The 20160-nt window shown below is 43.5% G+C and overlaps 1 protein-coding gene across 3 annotated transcripts; it reads left to right on the plus strand.

The window, feature by feature from the left end:
• On the plus strand, positions 1 to 3783 carry LOC118917898 (asialoglycoprotein receptor 1). Of its 3 annotated transcripts, XM_036896237.2 has the most exons (10): positions 3 to 201; positions 454 to 543; positions 1672 to 1788; positions 1951 to 2046; positions 2125 to 2196; positions 2405 to 2491; positions 2621 to 2772; positions 2846 to 2952; positions 3048 to 3204; positions 3748 to 3783. In XM_036896237.2, the coding sequence occupies exons 2-9, from the start codon at positions 477 to 479 to the stop codon at positions 3202 to 3204; spliced, it is 855 nt and encodes a 284-aa protein (XP_036752132.1). In that variant the 5' UTR covers positions 3 to 201; positions 454 to 476; the 3' UTR covers positions 3748 to 3783. The 3 variants fall into 3 exon arrangements, with proteins under 3 accessions (XP_057356945.1, XP_036752132.1, XP_036752133.1); XM_057500962.1 differs by lacking the exon at positions 3748 to 3783 and having other exon boundaries at positions 1 to 201; positions 2858 to 2952; positions 3048 to 3449; XM_036896238.2 differs by lacking the exons at positions 3 to 201; positions 3748 to 3783 and having other exon boundaries at positions 291 to 543; positions 3048 to 3449.
• Positions 3784 to 20160: the final 16377 nt, after the last annotated feature.

The raw sequence follows: 20160 nt of genomic DNA on the forward strand, positions 1-20160 counted from the left end.
TGGGGATGCCAGTTTCAGCATGCTCAGACACACAGACACACAGAACACAGGGCTCAGGGCCCGTGTGTGGACCCTGCCCCCTCCCCTCCCACCATCCAGGGCTGTCCACGCACCCCAATTCTCTAGGCTTCAGCCCCTTTCTTAGTCTGGGATCTGCACAGCATTGAGGGACCCAGGAGTCAACCTCCAGACCTTCAGCAAGTAAAAGGGGAAGAAAGGCAAGAGGGACTGGCTGGGAAGTGGGGTGGAGGAGGGAATGGTGGGGACTGTCAGGAGGGGTGGGGGCTGGGTGGGAGACCTTCAGAGGATGAATTTTTGGATGTCAGGACTGGGAGAGAATAGGAGAAAGAAGAAAGGTCTCCATGTAGCCATGGATCACTTAGAAAGGGACTGGATCCCATACCCCAGCTCCATTCAGCTCCAACCTCAGCCCTAACCCCAGCCTTGACCTAGTCCCAGGTCCAGTCAGCCCTACCATGACAACGGAATATCAAGACCTTCAGCATCTGGACAATGAGGAGAATGATCATCAGCTCAGAAGAGGTGAGGGGGCACGTCTCCCCATTTCCAAGAGGGCAGCATTTGGTAGCCCCCTCACCTCAGCTCCTGCTTCTTCCTGTGGCCTCTGGGTTGCCCCACTCCCAGGAACATGCTGTCTGAGCTGCCCCTCTTAGGAAGGTACAAGGTGTGGGGCTGGAGCTGGAGTCCTTTTGTGGTGATGGGGGTCTAAGGCTTCTGTGTGCCTCCTGACTCTTTCTGTGTCACCCATTTCTCAGGACCCTGGGGAGAGGGTGGACCCAGGGGCATGGGAGTGACTTGGAAGAAGTTAGTCCCCCTACTCCTTTTCTCTTCCCACACCTGGTGAGCTTTGCCGTGTGCGTGTGTGTGTGTGTGTGTGTGTGTGTGTGTGTGTGTATGGGGTGCCTGGGATCAGTTCATCATGGAGTTCGATTTCTGGGAAGAGGCGGAGGGATCTCTGATCCAAGGGAGGATGAGGTCCTCCTGCATCAAAAAAGCAGCCCCCCTTCTTTCTTGTGCTAGCATGGACGCTTGGGCTCAGTGAGAAGGTTCTTGAGGAATGGGAACGGGCAGTGACTTTTTACAGGGAAGGGGCTTCATGGGAGAAGAGAATTGAGGGGAGGCCCCCACATTCCGTCTCATACCCTCAGGGCTCCCCAGCAGGGAGCAACTTGAGGGACCTGAAGTGAAGTCTGGCTACTCAGCCTTCTCTCCTTGCGCTCAGCCAAAGAGGAGTGGGATGCATGGGGAGAGGAAGAAACCCCCCTTCTCCCCACCTTCAGGGGCAGTGACTTCCCCCCCAACTGACCCTCCCCCTCTGGTCTCCTCAAGCCCACAAACTCTTGAGGAGTTGGTGAAGCTCCTCAAGCTCTGACGAGCTCCACCAGTTGCAGTGACACAGTTAGGCCACTAGGTGTCAGCAAAGGCTCAGAGCGGGTGAGACTAGGGCTAGTCAAAGCTTGGTACCCATCCCCACCCCGATTCCCTTCACTGCCAGTTGCCTTTGGCCCCTCCGGGTCACCCATTGCCCAGATTTCTTAATCTATATGGTTCCTCCTAGACCATTAGAGGAGACTTAGCCTGTTCTCCCAGGACCCGAGGGCTGCCCCAGGCTCCCCTTTGTCCCTGAGACCCTGGTGCCTTCTCTTGCAGGGCCGCCTCCTCCCCAGCCGCTCTTTTGGCGGCTCTGTTCCGGACCCCGCCTCCTCCTGCTCTCTCTGGGCCTCAGCCTCCTGCTGCTGGTGGTTGTCTGTGTGATCGGATCCCAGAGTGGGTGGCCTGGGGGCCTGGGCTAGGAAGGGAGCAGTATTTCCTGGGGAAGAGGGTGGGGTGGAGGGTGATCCGTGGGGAACAGCTGTAGGGGGAGCGCTGGCCACTGTGACGGTGGACACAGCCCCCACATTTTGCCCTATCCACATCTTCTCCACCCAGACTCCAAGCTGCAGGAGGAGCTGCGCGCCCTGAGAGAGACGTTCAGCAACTTTACAGTGAGCACGGAGGTTGAGGTCAAGGCCCTGAGCAGCCAGGGTGAGGGGGGCCGGGGCTGGGGCTGGGGGGCTGTGGAACGCTAGGGACGTTGGGACACTGAGCAAGTCTCACCCCCAGGAGGGAATGTGGGCAGAAAGATGAAGTCCCTGGAGTCCCAGCTGGAGAAACAACAGCAGGAGCTGAGCGAAGGTTAGAGGGGGAGCGCGTGTGCCTGTGCGTCTGTGCGGGGTATAGGGGGCCTCTCATGTCAAACCAAGGGGTCTTAAGGCAAGGGCATCTGTGACTGACCTTCAGGCCCCAAAACGTAGGGACAGACGCTTCCCAGCCCACTGTGTTCACACTGACCTCGTCGCCCTCCGCCCACTCTCCTCCTCCCTCTGTGCCCCCGTCTCCCCAGATCACTCCAGCTTGCTGCTCCACGTGAAGCAGTTTGTGTCTGACCTGCGAAGCCTGAGCTGTCAGATGGCGGATCTCCAGGGCAACGGTGAGGAGGGGGTGAGGAGGCGGGGCTGGGGGCTAGGGGTGGCGTGGTGTGTGGGTGTGTGGGTGTGTGGGTGTGTGCGTGCGCGCCCCCGCGCAGCGCCTCAGCCCTCCGCCTGCCCTCTGCCCTCAGGCTCTGACAGGACCTGCTGCCCGGTGAACTGGCTGGAGCACGAGGACAGCTGCTACTGGTTCTCTCGCTCAGGGAAGGCCTGGCCTGAGGCTGGAAAGTACTGCCAGCTGGAGAACGCCCACCTGGTGGTGGTGGGCTCCTGGGAGGAGCAGGTGAGGCCTCGAGGGCTTTTCTGGGGGGCCGACTGGTCTCAGGAGACGTCACCAGCCCCGCCTCTCCCCCCAGAAATTCATCCAGCACCACATGGGCCCTGTCAACACCTGGATGGGCCTCACCGACCAAAATGGGCCCTGGAAATGGGTGGATGGGACGGACTATGAGACAGGCTTCAAGTGAGTGTGTGCCCGTCCTTGCCTGCGGGTCCCCAGGGCCAGGAGCCCCTTGGGGCGCGGGGCTGCTGGGGCCCATGTCCGGCCTGTCTCGTCAGGAACTGGAGACCAGAGCAACCAGACGACTGGTACGGGCACGGGCTCGGAGGAGGCGAGGACTGTGCCCACTTCACGGACGACGGCCGCTGGAACGACGACGTCTGCCAGAGGCCCTACCGCTGGGTCTGTGAGACACGGCGGGACAGGGACAGCTAGGTGCCGCCTCACCCCCTTATTTATTTCCTAAATGTCTTCACCTGCCCAAGGGGCCTCCTCACCTTCTCAGGGATTTTCATCCAGGATTTTAATGGGCGGGTGGGCGGGAAGGATAGTGTCTGAGGAATGTAGAACGGTGTTTGGAGGGCTGGGGAGATTCAAACCCATGTCACCACTGCAGTTTGCAGGTTATTATCATCCATATTTTGTAGAGTAAAAAACAGGGAAATACACTAAACATTCTATGAGTTGTCTTGTCATTGGGGATCAGAGAGGGCTGGTTGGTGCTGGGAAGCCCTGGACAGGCAGTGGAGCATGGGGAGACCTGGAGGGGTTTTGGGCCAGATGGCCTGGGTTAGCTCTGCCTTATTATTCACAGGTATGTGAGTTTGGGCAAGTTACTCTGCTCTCTGAGTCTCAGCTGCAAAATTGTACTGTTACTGGGGACCATTTTACCTGCAGCAATCTCCCCCAGGAACAGAACTGCTCCAATGTTCAAAAGTTTCAGATGAAACCCATTGGTGTCTGTTGCATGCATTACAGTGAACAGAAGCAGTGTCCACAGAAAGCTAACAAGTACGATGAATGCAAAGATGAGCCCACAACCAACAATCACCCAACTTGTGAGGATAACCCGCACCTGGAAGAGAAGCCCCCAGATAAACAGAATCCACAACCCAGGCTGGGAGCTAACAGGATAAACAGATTAAGACTTTACAGAGACACTTTTGGGATTGTTAATAAAAACTGAAAAAGTATTAAACCACAAATAAGATCTCAACTAAAAAGGAGCAATGCTCTGACCACAATAAAGTTAAAGTGCCAAAAAAGATCTACCAGCATATAAATTTTCACCATCTTTCTAGATAACTATGAGTTTAAGGAAAATGAAAATGAAAGGATCAAGTGATTTAGAAATGAGCAGGGAAAACGCCACATACTGAGACTGTGAGATGGTCTAAAGCAGTTTTCTGGAGGAAGAAATATGTAGCTCTAAGTGCATTTATTAAAAAGCATGGAAGGCTGAATTTAAGTAAGACTTAAAGGACTTCAAAAAGAATAACAAAGTAAATCCTCCCAAATGGAAGGAACTTATATTTAAGAAAAAGCAAAAATAAGTAACTAGAAAATACTGATTAATTTAAAAAATCAGATTCTTGAAAAATGTAAATAAAATAAACAAATATGAAGGAGAAAAAAGGAAACACAGACACATGATTTTAGAAAGTTGAGAGGTTACAGGAGTACAGATGAAGAGGATGTCATATATAACACTTCCAGTTTTGAAACAGCAGGAGAAAGACAATGTTTCCCTACCATTGTTGTAATTTTTAGGTTTATCCCTTCAAAACAGGGTTTGTAACTTCCAAACTTGTAAAGGGAAGAGATGAAGAAAAAATATGAATTTAAAGGAAGGCAGGGAAGGAGAGAAAAAGAAACAGAACAGGCAGATAAGAAAAATCAAAATAAAAGGTTAGTTATGACCCAAATATGTTGTTGATTATATTAACTGCAAAAGACTAAATTATCTTGTTAAAAGTCAAGAACTTCCTGACAGAATGTAGAATAAAGTCCAACTACTTGCCCAAGAGACATATCTAAAACAGAGATGTTGAAAGCAGAGTATGAAAAAGATATATTAGTCAAATTCTAACCAAATAAGTATCTTTGAAGGTATACTTCATAGCAAAAAGTATTATTAGAGATGAAGAGGGTCACTTCCTCACGATAAAGTTTTAACTCAACAGGAAGACATGCTGGTGTTAAATACATGTGCACTGAATAACATGGCCACAAAATATATGAAACAAAAATTTTAGAAGTATAAGAAAAAACAGACAAATGTATATTCATAGTAGGGGATTGTAATGCATCTCAGTAATTGGTAGATCAAGCAGATAAAAGAAATCACTAAGTACATAGATGTGTTGAACCCCAGTTTGAACTACTATGGTCTAATGGATGTATTTAGCACACTCCAATCATCAGCTATGGAATACACATTCCTTTCAAGTACACTGGGACATTTTTAAAAAATTGAGCAAATAATGGGTCATAAAGCAAGCTTTAACAAATTTCAAATACAGAATTTTCACTATAATGACCAGAAATGTAAAATTCCTATATAAAATATTAGCTAACCCAGTCAAATAGTGTATTAAAAAAGATAACATGCTTAACCAGCATATAAGCCAAGAATTCAAAGGTGGTCTAACATCAGAAAAATCTATTAATAAAATAGCCTCAGGGACTACAGATATTAGATTAATGGAGAACAAAAGAAAAAATTACACAGTGCAGAAAAAGCACTTGGCAAAATTCAACACCGTTTTATGGTAAAAACGTTTAGGATCTCAACTGCTTCTATTTTGTGGCTCTACTAGTCTTAACATGTGGATTCTATCACATGTTCCAAGATGTCTGCCCCACTCTAACCATGACACACTCCGGGCAAGAGACAGGAGAAAAGAGAGAAAAGTATCTTTCTCTATGAGGACACTTCCGGAAGTTGCATGCACTTCAGCTTACCTCTCAGGCTAGTCCCAGGGCCACATTTAGCTGCACAGGTGTCTGAGAAGTGTACTCTTTATACTAGGGGACCAAAATCAGCTGAAAACCAGGGGGTTCTGTAATGTAGAGTGGGAGTCAGCAAACTATGGTGCTTACTTGGTTTTGTAGATGAAGTTTTATCGGAACACAGGCATGCTCATTTGTATACGTATTGCTTATGACTGCTTTCATAAGCCCTAAGCAGAGTTGACAAGTTGTGACAAAACTGGCAAAGGCAAAAATATTTGCTATCGGGCCCTTTACAGAAAATGTTTGCTGACTCATTGTGTGCAGAAAAAGGGAGGATAGATATTGGGGTCAGTTAGAAGTCTTTGCCAGGCTGCTATTACTGCTATTACTGTTTAGCATTGTCCTAGGTATTCTGGCCAAACTGCACAATTGTAGGAAAGGAAAAGGCATCAGAGTTGTAAGAACTGGAAGGAAGAGATAAAACAATATGATTATTTACCTGGAAAACCAACACCATCAACAAACCATTAGATCTAATGAGCGGCTTCAGCAAGTGTATCAGTCAGCTAGTAACACTATAATGTATAAAGAAAACACAAGAAAATTAAAACGCTTTCCACATTCATACATACATTCATGTAATAAAATACAAATTTACATTGTATTTTTAAAACAAACTCTTTTAAAAAAATCATAGAAAGATAGAAGTTAATTTGGGTAAAAAGAAAGAAAAAATTGGGAGAAATGAAAACCAGATGTACCAGACATTAGTATATATTACAAAGTATTTATAAGAACAGTATGATAATGATATGAGAACAGACAAGTAGACCAATGGTGTGCAATAGGGAGCTCAGAGACAGAACTATGTTCTTGTTAAAAGACAAAAACTTCCCAACAGAATGTATAATAAAGTTGGACTTTATGTATGGGAACTTAGTATATGATAAAGGGGACACCTCAAATCGGTGGAGGAAAGACATTGCTAGGAAAACTGGCTCCACACCTAACATCACACACAAAGGTGAATGCTGGGAACATTCAAAACCTAAACCTAAAGTAATAGGAAAAAGTAAAGGAAGGAGAAGCTTTTTACCTAGGGGTACAGAAGGACTTCTTAAATAAGGCCTCCAGACACATGCCAAGGAGACAAAAAAATTCATGAAATTGAAAACAAAAAATTTCGGTTCACTGACAATGTATCAGTTAGGCTCTGGCAAGAAACAGATGGTGTACATGAAGTGACTAATTGGAAGGTGTTTCAGTAAAGGGATGATTTACAAAGGTGTGAGTAGGATCAGGGAAGCCACAAGAAACAGGGCAGGGACCCAGGTATCCCAGCAGTGGGGAGTTGTTAGCACCTCCAGGAGCCCAGGGAGAGAGCTAGCTTCCTGCAGAGGGCCTCCCAACAGGAGCTGTGACTTTGTCAGTCTGTGAAGACTTTTTTGATTGCAGGACCCAGCTAGGCCATGGCTTCTCAGCAGGGAGGGAGCTGAAGGAGTCAATAATCCTCACTTCCCTCCTCTTACCCCTTCTGATTACCTGCTAGCGTAGGAAGCCAGATAGCAAGGGAGCAATTTGATGCAACCATACAGCTCAGTCTCTGAGGCCACAAGACAACGTGGAGAAGGGTAGATGGTGGATGTGAAGGGTCAAATGGAAAACATTCAGCACAGAAGGACCCCAGAGACAAAGAAAGAGATAGGAAGCCTACTGAGAAGTAGCAAAGGGTATAAACAGGCAGTTCACAGAAGAGGAACTCCTGGGGTCTAATATGCATACAAAGACGTAATAGCAATATGATAATCACTAGCAATGAGAGAAACCCAGTTTAAAATGTCAATGAACTGTCCCTTTATAGCCATTTGATTGACAAAAATTAGAGAGGAAGTCAAGTGCTGGCAGGGATGTGGGGGAAATGAGAACACTATGCAGTGCGAATGGAAGTATACGTTGACATAGACATGCTGCAAGGTATTTAGTGGAATTAGGAATGCATACATGCCATGATTCCTCTAAGCCTTCTTCTGGGTATACAGATCACAGAAATTCTGTCCCTGGTCAGAACTTATGGCATGCTTATGGCATGTGCTGTTGGGTAGCAGGAACTGGAGGTGAGTGGGGTGCCTGCTGCTAGCATAACATGGTGGCTGTGCCTGCTGGACGACTGTCCAGAATATAGAAACAGTGACTATGGTGCAGTCACTATGGAAGGCAGAATGCAGGGTCCTTAAAAATTAAAATGGGAACTGCCATCTGAGGCAGAAATCCCACTTCTGGGAATTTATCCAAAAGAAATGAAATCAGTATCTTGAAGAGGTATCTACACCCCATGTTCATTGCGTCATTCACAATGGCCAGGATTTGGAAATAACCTAAGTTTCTGTCAGTGGATAAATGGATAAAGAAGATGTGGACTACACACACACACCAGAATATTATCAGAATATTATCCAGTCATAGTTAGTGCCAGGAAATTCAGTGCAGAGGGGAACACGTGTGCATCCATCACTTCCAGAAGGTGGAAGGTTTTACAGACCAAATTTATCAACAGGTAAATGACAAGGGAAAAAGAAAAGAGGGAGGGGGAATTTATCTACATTAAAAGAGCCTTAAGAGACATACATAGTACATGCAACGCGGGAACTTTGGATCCTGATTTGAACTGTAAAAGGTAGATCAGGTAAATTTTGAATACAAACTGGATAAGGCATTATTGTCAATTATTTTTGTTATGATAACAGTATTGTGGTTGAGTTAAAAACAAAAAATTCTGTATTTCAGAGATACATGCTGAAATATTTACAGGTGAAATGATAATATGTGGGATTTGCTCTGAAATAATTCGGCAGGGTGAGGGGAGGAGACATGGGTACAGAAGAAACAAAACTGGTAATATGTTGATAACTGTTGAAGCAAGCGATGGGCACGTGGGTGTTCATCATACTATTCTCTCAACTTTTGTATCTGTTTGTTCACTAGAGCTGAATCAGAAACTGCAGGGCCTCCTGGATCTTGGGGAAGGCATAAAGATATGACTTAACTGAAATATATAGGACATAATAAATTTTTTTACAAATGCAGTATGGGGAAATAATATTTTTCTTCTACAGAAAAGATTGACAGATTTGACTTCACTAAAATTAGAAATAAGCATTAGACTTGGATGAAATATTTGCAACATTTGTAACAAGTAATTAATACTCAGAATATAAAGAACTCCACAATAACAAGAAAAAAAACCAGCTGAACAGAAAAATAGGGTATTATAGCAAATATTGTCATCTCTGCTTTAGGGAACCCCTCATTCTGTGTGTACTTAGGGACACAACTAGTCTAAGGGACTGTGTTCTCCCTCTTGCCTCCCTGGTCTAGCTACACTGGGTGTATGTTTAGATGTCCAGTGACCCTCTCTCCCAGAACCTTGAGTCTTGAGTGTATGATGCAAATTTGTGGTAATAGTATGTGTGGAGGAGTCATGCTTAAAGGTGTTAAGAAATTAAGTAAAAAAAATTCAATCTGCAAAAATGATATATATGATATAATCCCATCTATATAACCCCCACCTCTCCACCACTGCATATTTTCTTAAATCAGTGAACGTTGCTTTTCTCTGTGTATTCATCCTCTCCACTCCATGGATTCTCTCTCTCCATGTTCAAAGACCTTTCTCATTTATAACTCCGGGGAGGGGAAATCCTGGGGCAAAATACCATTGAAACCAAAATCAGTCAACAGGAGAAATAAAGTTTAAAACCCGTTTATTGCTTACAAGCAGTCGTCCTGCGTCTATCTCTCTCTCCTGCTGCGGCAGAAGTGAGCAAATACTCCCGCCACCCTCTCAGGTCCAGATAAGCCCTAGCTCGCCCTTATAATTACCCATTGGTATGGAGATAGACTACCTACCTCTCTCCACCCCTTGGGAACACCTGTTGATATGGAGATGCACTAAAGCCAGGTGAGAGATCCTGGAAATACTGCAGTTTTACCCATACCATCAAACTATCCCCACTTGACCCCCCTGGCCCTTCTCCGGCTGCAGTCTTATCTTCCTTTATTGCCTCCAGAGGGTGTCAGGCACACCGGGGAGGGCTGCAGTATTGTGGATTACAAGCTTGTCAGAGGCATTTAAGAGAGGACAAGGTGCCAAAGGCCGGAGAACTCAGGAATATTTGGATTATAGCCTGACACGGGTGTGTGTCTGTGTGTGCATGTGCGTGCTGGAAGGGAGAATCAGAGGAGAGGAAACCTTGTCCTAGGGCGATTTTGGTTCACAGACTCTGGCTTTCTGAAGGGCCAGGTTAGCTATTGCTCCCCCTTGCAGTCGCCCCTGAGGGGACTCTCCCACGGTGCTCACTGTCACCTACCACAAGCGACATGGGGCATGGCTCCTGGCTACAGGCCAGACTGGCCCCACTCTGTCCACCCGTGGGGAGGTGGTGTGATGTTTCTTGGCAGTAGGGAAACCAACTGGCTCAAGTGATCTGCCTATAAAACTCAATAGTCTCACTGTGAGTCAGAATTCTGCAGGACGCCCCATCTTAGTTTGAGAGTCTCCAAAAGCAGAGCCTGGGAGAGAGGCTTGAAGGAAACAGTTTTCTTGGGAGCTGATTCCAGAAGGCAGTGAAAGAGAGGGGGAGTGAGACGGGACGGGAGGGACCCACTGGGCTGTATTGCCAAAGTTGCTGCGCCCTTTGGGACGGGGGCTCGCCAGGCATCCCCTACGAAAGGAGGGGCAGCTGGAACATCTCTCCACTTGCTCCCGTCCCCGTGGGTGTTGGTCCCAGAAGTTCCAGGGGTCTAGGCAGCCTCCCAGAGGCTCTAGAGAAGGCCCAGGAGCAGAGTATGGCTTGTACTTGAGGCCGGACGCCGTCAGCATCAGGAGCTGTCTGAGCTCACGCACGGCTGCCTCTGTTGCGGCTGAAATCAGAGATGTTCAAGAGGATGTGGTGTGGGGCACCAGAGGTGTCTAGTGGAAGGTCCCATCCCCCAACTCCAGAAAGAAGGGTGAGGACACACAGTAGCAACCAATACGTAAAACGTCCAGGAATGAACTTAGGAAATGTGCAAGGTGAGTATGAAAACAGCTGTAAAACTCTAATGAAGGTCATAAAAGACTTGAATACAGCCAACTTATTTTGGCTAGGGAGTCCCAGTAGCGCAATGACGCCAACTTTCCCAAGATTAGTGTATAAGGTGATCTGGATCAAAATTCCTATGCAATGGTATTTTTTTGGAATTTGACATGATTCTAAATTTATCCGAAAGAATTAATGTGTAAACAACAACAGATGTTGGTGAGGTTGTGGAGAAAGGGGAACCCTCCTACATTGCTGGTGGGAATGTAAATTAGTTCAACCATTGTGGAAAGCAGTATGGAGGTTCCTCAAAATGCTCAAAATAGAAATACCATTTGACCCAGGAATTCCACTTCTAGGAATTTACCCTAAGAATGTAGCACTCCAGTTTGAAAAAGACAGATGCACCCCTATGTTTATCGCTGCACTATTTACAATAGCCAAGATATGGAAGCAACCTACATGTCCATCAGTAGATGAATGGATAAAGAAGATGTGGTACATACACACAATGGAATATTACTCAGCTATAAGAAAAAAACAGATCCTACCACTTGCAACAACATGGATGGAGCTAGAGGGTATTATGCTCAATGAAATAAGCCAGGCAGAGAAAGACAAGTACCAAATGATTTCACTCATATGTGGAGTATAAGAACAAAGGAAAAGTGAAGGAACAAAACAGCAGCAGAATCACAGAACCCAAGAATGGACTAACAGTTACCAAAGGGAAAGGGACTGGGGAGGATGGGTGGGAAGGAAGGGATAAGGGTGGGGAAAAAGAAAGGAGGCATTATGATTGGCATGTATAGTGTGGGGGGGCACAGGGAGGGCTGTGCAACACAGAGGAGACAAGTGGTGATTTTACAGCGTCTTGCGCTGATGGACAGTGACTGTGAAGGGGTGTGTGGGGGGGACTTGGTGAAGGGGGGAGCCTAGTAAACATAATGTCTTTCATGTAATTGTAGATTAATGATACCAAAAAAAAAAAAGAATAAATGTGTGAGAAAAGCCAGCAGAAAAATTTAAAAAGGATAATAATCAGGGGACTTGTTCTACTGAACATTAACATGTATTATAAAGTAAGCATTTAAAACACACTTGGCCCTGGCACAGGAATGGGCAGATGAATCAATGACAGTGAATACACTCCAGAAATGGATCCAGGAATTAATGGGGCTATTATGTTTGTAAGTAGCAGACATTCAGTCGGAACCTTCATTAAACAAGGAAGGGAGTCTCAGGATCAGGGAGTATTCTGTGGGGTCTCTGGGCAGGGGAGCAGCTGGATCTCAGGAATCAAAACGGGGACTGGTGCCCTATGGGTGACTCAGAGACTTGTTTTGTGTAACAGAGCTACTTTTTTAAGAGCATCGGCCTCATTTTTTTCTCTTACTGCAAACTCCCATGGAAGATGGTGATTGGCTCTCTTAGGGTCAGCTGACTAACACTGTGCCAGTAAACTGGGGCCCAGAGCAGGGTCATATCATTGGTGGCTGCTGCAGTGACCACATGGAGAGGAGAGGAGAGTTCACAGAAATATGGTGATTGGGGAATGGGAGGTGGGGATGGGCAAACCAAACAATTGGTATCTATTTCCCCCAGTACCTATAGGAATTTAGCAGATAATTGTGACATAGTAATATATATCTGATTCCTGTCCTCAGTTCCTGACACCAAGCCCCTAGTACCCTTGGGATTTCCTGGGCAAAAGGAGCATCTTTTGTTCTAGTGAAGCAGCTCTTGGACTCCAGCATATCTTCAGGGTGGGAACTGGTCACCAGAAAGACTAAGCCATGACTAGAAGCTTGGGACTTGAAGTCCACCCCCATCCTTCACGGAGGGGAGACAGCCTGGGATTGAGTCAATAACCCATCATGTCTATGTGATGAAGCCTATATAAAAATCCCTATATAAAAAAACCTATATAAAAAAAACACTACAGGTCTTGGAGAGCTTCTGGGTTGGTAAACACATCCATGTACCAGGAGAGTAGCATCACTCCAAACTCCTGCACTTGGAACCCTTCTGGACTTTGCCTTACATATCTCATATCTCCATCTGGCTGTTCATCTGTATCCTTAATCATGTCCTTTATAATAAACCAGTAAATGTACATAAGTATTTCCTGGAGTTTTGTGATCCCTTACAGCAAATTATTGAATTTGAGGAGCTGTTTGTGAGAACACCCCCATTTATAACGGGTTAGTCAGAAGTACAGGTGACAACCTGGGACTCTGAATGGCATCTGAAATGGGGCTTAGCCTTGTGGGACCCAACCTTTAACCTATGGGGTCTGTGCTAACTCCAGGCAGGTAATGTCATACTTGAATTGTAGGACACTCAGCTGGTGTCTCCAGAGCTGGAGAATTAGCTGGTATGGGAACCGCCTCCCAGCCACATTTGGTGACAGAAGTGCTGTGAATAAAGGAAAAAAGAGTTTTCCTTTAATAACTGAGGAGTTTCAAGTCAGAGGAGAAAAAAAATGCAGTAAATGGTGGTGGGGCAGTTGCTATTCAGTTCATTGACCTCATCACTTAGAAAAATTGCTTGATGATGGAAATTATTTATTTATTTATTTATTTGTAGGTAATTATTTTTTATTGAAGGGTAGTTGACGCACAGTATTACATTAGTTTCAGATGTACAACACAGTGATAAAACATTTATATATATGACAATTCTAGGTTCCAGATATCACCCTACCAAGCTGTTACAATATCTTGACTATATTCCTTATGCTATACATTACATCCCGGTTACTTATTTATTTTACCATTGGAAGTCTGTCCTTTTTTTTTTTTTTTTTTTTCTGTGAGGGCATCTCTCATATTTATTGATCAAATGGTTGTTAACAACAATAAAATTCTGTATAGGGGAGTCAATGCTCAATGCACAATCATTCATCCACCCCAAGCCTAATTTTCGTCAGTCTCCAATCTTCTGAGGCATAACAAACAAGTTCTTACATGGAGAACAAATTCTTACATAATGAATAAGTTACATAGTGAACAGTACAAGGGCAGTCATCACAGAAACTTTTGGTTTTGCTCATGCATTATGAACTCTAAACAGTCAGTTCAAATATGAATACTCATTTGGTTTTTATACTTGATTTATATGTGGATACCACATTTCTCTCTTTATTATTATTATTTTTAATAAAATGCTGAAGTGGTAGGTAGATACAAGATAAAGGTAGAAAACATAGTTTAGTGTTGTAAGAGAGCAAATGTAGATGATCAGGTGTGTGCCTGTAGACTATGTGTTAATCCAAGCTAGACAAGGGCAATAAAACATCCATGTATGCAGAAGATTTCTCTCAGAACAGGGGGGTGAGGTTCTAAGCCTCACCTCCTTTGATCCCCAATTTCTCACCTGATGACCCCCCTGCGACTGTGCCTGTCTTAGGTTGTTCCTCCCTTGAGGAATCTTACCCGTCTCTGGCTAACCAGTCATCTTCCGGGGCCATACAGGGAAATGTAAAGTTGGTAAGTGAGAGAGAAGCCTTATTGTTTGAAATGGTTAGCTTTTTATTTCTTTGCATATTTATGCCCTGTAGCTTCTATGCCCAGCATTTGTCTTGAGGTATCTTTACCACTTGGAAGAATTATGATACTCGGTAAATTTGATATGAGGCATGAATTCTATTTAAGGGTTGTAATTAGGAAGGAAGAAGAAAAGCTATAGAAGTAGCAGGCAGAAGAAAACATGGGAAGATTGATTATTTCTTTGACATATCTTCTTGTAGAGTAACTTCAGCATGTATAGGTTTTAAGCTACTACTTAAATTGCGCACACACATTAACATAATAGGAGTATAGTTACATAACCAAAGCATATCTGTAATTACCAGCCATCTCCAGTGAAACCAAGAAAACCAGTTAGGTACCTTAGGCATTTGTGAAAACTTATCTATGATATGGTGGATATTGTCCAACTGAACTTGAACAGTCTGAGAGAAATCAGACAAATTAAAACAACCCATTCCTGGGGAATGTTCACATCCCTTATGTTCTTTTAACAGTAAATAGTCTGTAGTTGTAAGATTTTGGAGTGCTACAATTTGCACTTCTCCTAATTCTTGGTTGAGTTCCAACAGTATAGATCCAGTCAAATTTGTTGTTTTACTGTATGCACAGGCCAGCTTAGATATCTCCTTCATTCCCATGGCAAGTCCAGGAGCTGGTGGGATGAGTGCATCTACAGCTGTAGCAGTGCGTGGATCTTTGTTGGGGTTTTTTGATGATCATCTTCTGGCATGAGTCTTCCCGAGAGTGCTGATGTTGGAAGTTCTTTTTCATATTGTATCTTAGTTCATTTTCGGGGTAGCCCAATTAGGCTTTGATCCTCTGTATAAACACAAACAGACCCTTTGCCTACACTTTTATATGCCCTTTATACCCTTGTGTAGAACTCATTGGAGGTTACCACACAGGAACTGCCCTTTTTTTTGTTTTGTTTTGTTTTGTTTTTGGTATCACTAATCTACACTTACATGACGAATATTATGTTTACTAGGCTCTCCCCTATACCAGGTCTTCCCTATAAACCCCTTTACAGTCACTGTCCATCAGCATAGCAAAATGTTGTAGAATCACTACTTGCCTTCTCTGTGTTGTACAGCCCTCCCTTTTCTCCCACCCCACCCCATGCATGCTAATCTTAATACCCCCCTACTTCTCCCCACCCTCATCCCTCCCTACCCACCCATCCTCCCCAGTCCCTTTCCCTTTGGTACCTGTTAGTCCATTCTTGAGTTCTGTGATTCTGCTGCTGTTTTGTTCCTTCAGTTTTTCCTTTGTTCTTATATTCCACAGATAAGTGAAAACATTTGGTATTTCTCTTTCTCCGCTTGGCTTGTTTCACTGAGCATAATACCCTCCAGCTCCATCCATGTTGCTGCAAATGGTTGGATTTTCCCTTTTCTTATGGCTGAGTAGTATTCCATTGTGTATATGTACCACATCTTCTTTATCCATTCATCTATCGATGGACATTTAGGTTGCTTCCAATTCTTGGCTATTGTAAATAGTGCTGCGATAAACATAGGGGTGCACTGATCTTTCTCATACTTGATTGCTGCATTCTTAGGGTAAATTCCTAGGAGTGCAATTCCTGGGTCAAATGGTAAGTCTGTTTTGAGCATTTTGATGTACGTCCATACTGCTTTCCACAATGGTTGAACTAACTTACATTCCCACCAGCAGTGTAGGAGGGTTCCCCTTTCTCCACAGCCTCGCCAACATTTGTTGTTGTTTGTCTTTTGGATGGCAGCCATCCTTACTGGTGTGAGGTGATACCTCATTGTAGTTTTAATTTGCATTTCTCTGATAATTAGTGATGTGGAGCATCTTTTCATGTGTCTGTTGGCCATCTGTATTTCTTTTTTGGAGAACTGTCTGTTCAGTTCCTCTGCCCATTTTTTAATTGGGTTATTTGTTTTTTGTTTGTTGAGGCGTGTGAGCTCTTTATATATTCTGGACGTCAAGCCTTTATCGGATGTGTCATTTTCAAATATATTCTCCCATACTGTAGGGATCCTTTTTGTTCTATTGATGGTGTCTTTTGCTGTACAGAAGCTTTTCAGCTTAATATAGTCCCACTTACTCATTTTTGCTGTTGTTTTCCTTGCCCGGGAGATATGTTCAAGAAGAGGTCACTCATGTTTATGTCTAAGAGGTTTTTGCCTATGTTTTCTTCCAAGAGTTTAATGATTTCATGACTTACATTCAGGTCTTTGATCCATTTTGAGTTTACTTTTGTATATGGGGTTAGACAATGGTCCAGTTTCATTCTCCTACATGTAGCTGTCCAGTTTTGCCAGCACCATCTGTTGAAGAGACTGTCATTTTGCCATTGTATGTCCATGGCTCCTTTATCAAATATTAATTGACCATATATGTCTGGGTTAATGTCTGGATTCTCTAGTCTGTTCCATTGGTCTGTGGCTCTGCTCTTGTGCCAGTACCAAATTGTCTTGATTACTATGGCTTTATAGTAGAGCTTGAAGTTGGGGAGTGAGATCCCCCCTACTTTATTCTTCTTTCTCAGGATTGCTTTGGCTATTCGGGGTCTTTGGTGTTTCCATATGAATTTTTGAATTATTTGTTCCAGTTCATTGAAGAATGTTGCTGGTAGTTTCATAGGGATTGCATCAAATCTGTATATTGCTTTGGGCAGGATGGCCATTTTGACGATATTAATTCTTCCTAGCCACGAGCATGGGATGAGTTTCCATCTGTTAGTGTCCCCTTTAATTTCTCTTAAGAGTGACTTGTAGTTTTCAGAGTATAAGTCTTTTACTTCCTTGGTTAGGTTTATTCCTAGGTATTTTATTTTTTTTGATGCAATTGTGAATGGAGTTGTTTTCCTGATTTCTCTTTCTGTTGGTTCATTGTTAGTGTATAGGAAAGCCACAGATTTCTGTGTGTTGATTTTGTATCCTGCAACTTTGCTGTATTTCGATATCAGTTCTAGTAGTTTTGGGGTGGAGTCTTTAGGGTTTTTTATGTACAGTATCATGTCATCTGCAAATAGTGACAGTTTAACTTCTTCTTTACCAATCTGGATTCCTTGTATTTCTTTGTTTTGTCTGATTGCCGTGGCTAGGACCTCCAGTACTATGTTAAATAACAGTGGAGAGAGTGGGCATCCCTGTCTAGTTCCCGATCTCAGAGGAAATGCTTTCAGCTTCTCGCTGTTCAAAATAATGTTGGCTGTGGGTTTATCATAAATGGCCTTTATTATGTTGAGGTACTTGCCCTCTATTCCCATTTTGCTAAGAGTTTTTATCATGAATGGATGTTGAACTTTGTCAAATGCTTTTTCAGTATCTATGGAGATGATCGTGTGGTTTTTGTCTTTCTTTTTGTTGATGTGGTGGATGATGTTGATGGACTTTCGAATGTTGTACCATCCTTGCATCCCTGGGATGAATCCCACTTGGTCATGGTGTATGATCCTTTTGATGTATTTTTGAATTCGGTTTGCTAATATTTTGTTGAGTATTTTTGCATCTATGTTCATCAGGGATATTGGTCTGTAGTTTTCTTTTTTGGTGGGGTCTTTGCCTGGTTTTGGTATTAGGGTGATGTTAGCTTCATAGAATGAGTTTGGGAGTATCCCCTCCTCCTCTATTTTTTGGAAAACTTTAAGGAGAATGGGTATTATGTCTTCCCTGTATGTCTGATAAAATTCCGAGGTAAATCCATCTGGCCCGGGGGTTTTGTTCTTTGGTAGTTTTTTGATTATCTCTTCAATTTCGTTGCTGGTAATTGGTCTGTTTAGATTTTCTGTTTCTTCCTGGGTCAATCTTGGAAGGTTATATTTTTCTAGGAAGTTGTCCATTTCTCCTAGGTTTCCCAGCTTGTTAGCATATAGGTTTTCATAGTATTCTCCAATAATTCTTTGCATTTCCGTGGGGTCCGTCGTGATTTTTCCTTTCTCGTTTCTGATACTGTTGATTTGTGTTGACTCTCTTTTCTTCTTAATAAGTCTGGCTAGAGGCTTATCTATTTTGTTTATTTTCTCGAAGAACCAGCTCTTGGTTTCATTGATTTTTGCTATTGTTTTATTCTTCTCAATTTTATTTATTTCTTCTCTGATCTTTATTATGTCCCTCCTTCTGCTGACCTTAGGCCTCATCTGTTCTTCTTTTTCCAATTTCGATAATTGTGACATTAGACCATTCATTTGGGATTGCTCTTCCTTTTTTAAATATGCTTGGATTGCTATATACTTTCCTCTTAAGACTGCTTTTGCTGTGTCCCACAGAAGTTGGGGCTTAGTGTTGTTGTTGTCATTTGTTTCCATATATTGCTGGATCTCCATTTTGATTTGGTCATTGATCCATTGATTATTTAGGAGCGTGTTGTTAAGCCTCCATGTGTTCGTGAGCCTCTTTGCTTTCTTTGTACAGTTTATTTCTAGTTTTATGCCTTTGTGGTCTGAAAAGTTGGTTGGTAGGATTTCAATCTTTTGGAATTTTCTGAGGCTCTTTTTGTGGCCTAGTATGTGGTCTATTCTGGAGAATGTTCCATGTGCACTTGAGAAGAATGTAGATCCTGTTGCTTTTGGATGTAGAGTTCTATAGATGTCTATTAGGTCCATCTGCTCTACTGTGTTGTTCAGTGCTTCTGTGTCCTTACTTATTTTCTGCCTGGTGGATCTATCCTTTGGGGTGAGTGGTGTGTTGAAGTCTCCTAGAATGAATGCATTGCAGTCTATATCCCCCTTTAGTTCTGTTAGTATTTGTTTCACATATGCTGGTGCTCCCATGTTGGGTGCATATATATTTAGAATGGTTATATCCTCTTGTTTGACTGAGCCCTTTATCATTATGTAGTGTCCTTCTCTATCTCGTTACTTTCTTTGTTTTGAAGTCTATTTTGTCTGATATTAGTACTGCAACCCCTGCTTTCTTCTCACTGTTGTTTGCTTGAAATATGTTTTTCCATCCCTTGACTTTTAGTCTGTACATGTCTTTGGGTTTGAGGTGAGTTTCTTGTAAGCAGCATATAGATGGGTCTTGCTTTTTTATCCATTCTGTTACTCTGTGTCTTTTGATTTTTGCATTCAACCCATTAACATTTAGGGTGACTATTGAAAGATATGTACTTATTGCCATTGCAGGCTTTAAATTCGTGGTTACCAAAGGTTCAAGTTGAGCCTCTTTAGTATCTTACTGACTAACTTAGCTCGCTTACTGAGCTGTTATATACACTGTCTGGAGATTCTTTTCTTCTCTCCCTTCTTGTTCCTCCTCCTCGATTCTTCATATGTTGGGTGTTTTGTGCTGTGCTCTTTCTAGGAGTGCTCCCATCTAGAGCAGTCCCTCTAAGATGTTCTGTAGAGGTGGTTTGTGGAAAGCAAATTCCCTCAGCTTTTGTTTGTCTGGGAATTGTTTAATCCCACCGTCATATTTGAATGATAGTCGTGCTGGATACAGTATCCTTGGTTCAAGGCCCTTCTGTTTCATTGTATTAAATATATCATGCCATTCTCTTCTGGCCTGTAGGGTTTCTGTTGAGAAATCTGATGTTAGCCTGATGGGTTTTCCTTTATAGGTGACCTTTTTCTCTCTAGCTGCCTTTAAAACTCTTTCCTTGTCCTTGATCTTTGCCATTTTAATTATTATGTGTCTTGGTGTTGTCCTCCTTGGATCCTTTCTGTTGGGGGTTCTGTGTATTTCCATGGTCTGTTCGATTATTTCCTCCCCCAGTTTGGGGAAGTTTTCAGCAATTATTTCTTCTAAGATACTTTCCATCTCTTTTCCTCTCTCTTCTTCTTCTGGGACCCCTATAATACAGATATTGTTCCTTTTGGATTGGTCACACAGTTTTCTTAATATTGTTTC

Source organism: Manis pentadactyla, chromosome 4 (assembly GCF_030020395.1).
Source record: "Manis pentadactyla isolate mManPen7 chromosome 4, mManPen7.hap1, whole genome shotgun sequence".
Lineage (NCBI taxonomy): Eukaryota > Metazoa > Chordata > Mammalia > Pholidota > Manidae > Manis > Manis pentadactyla.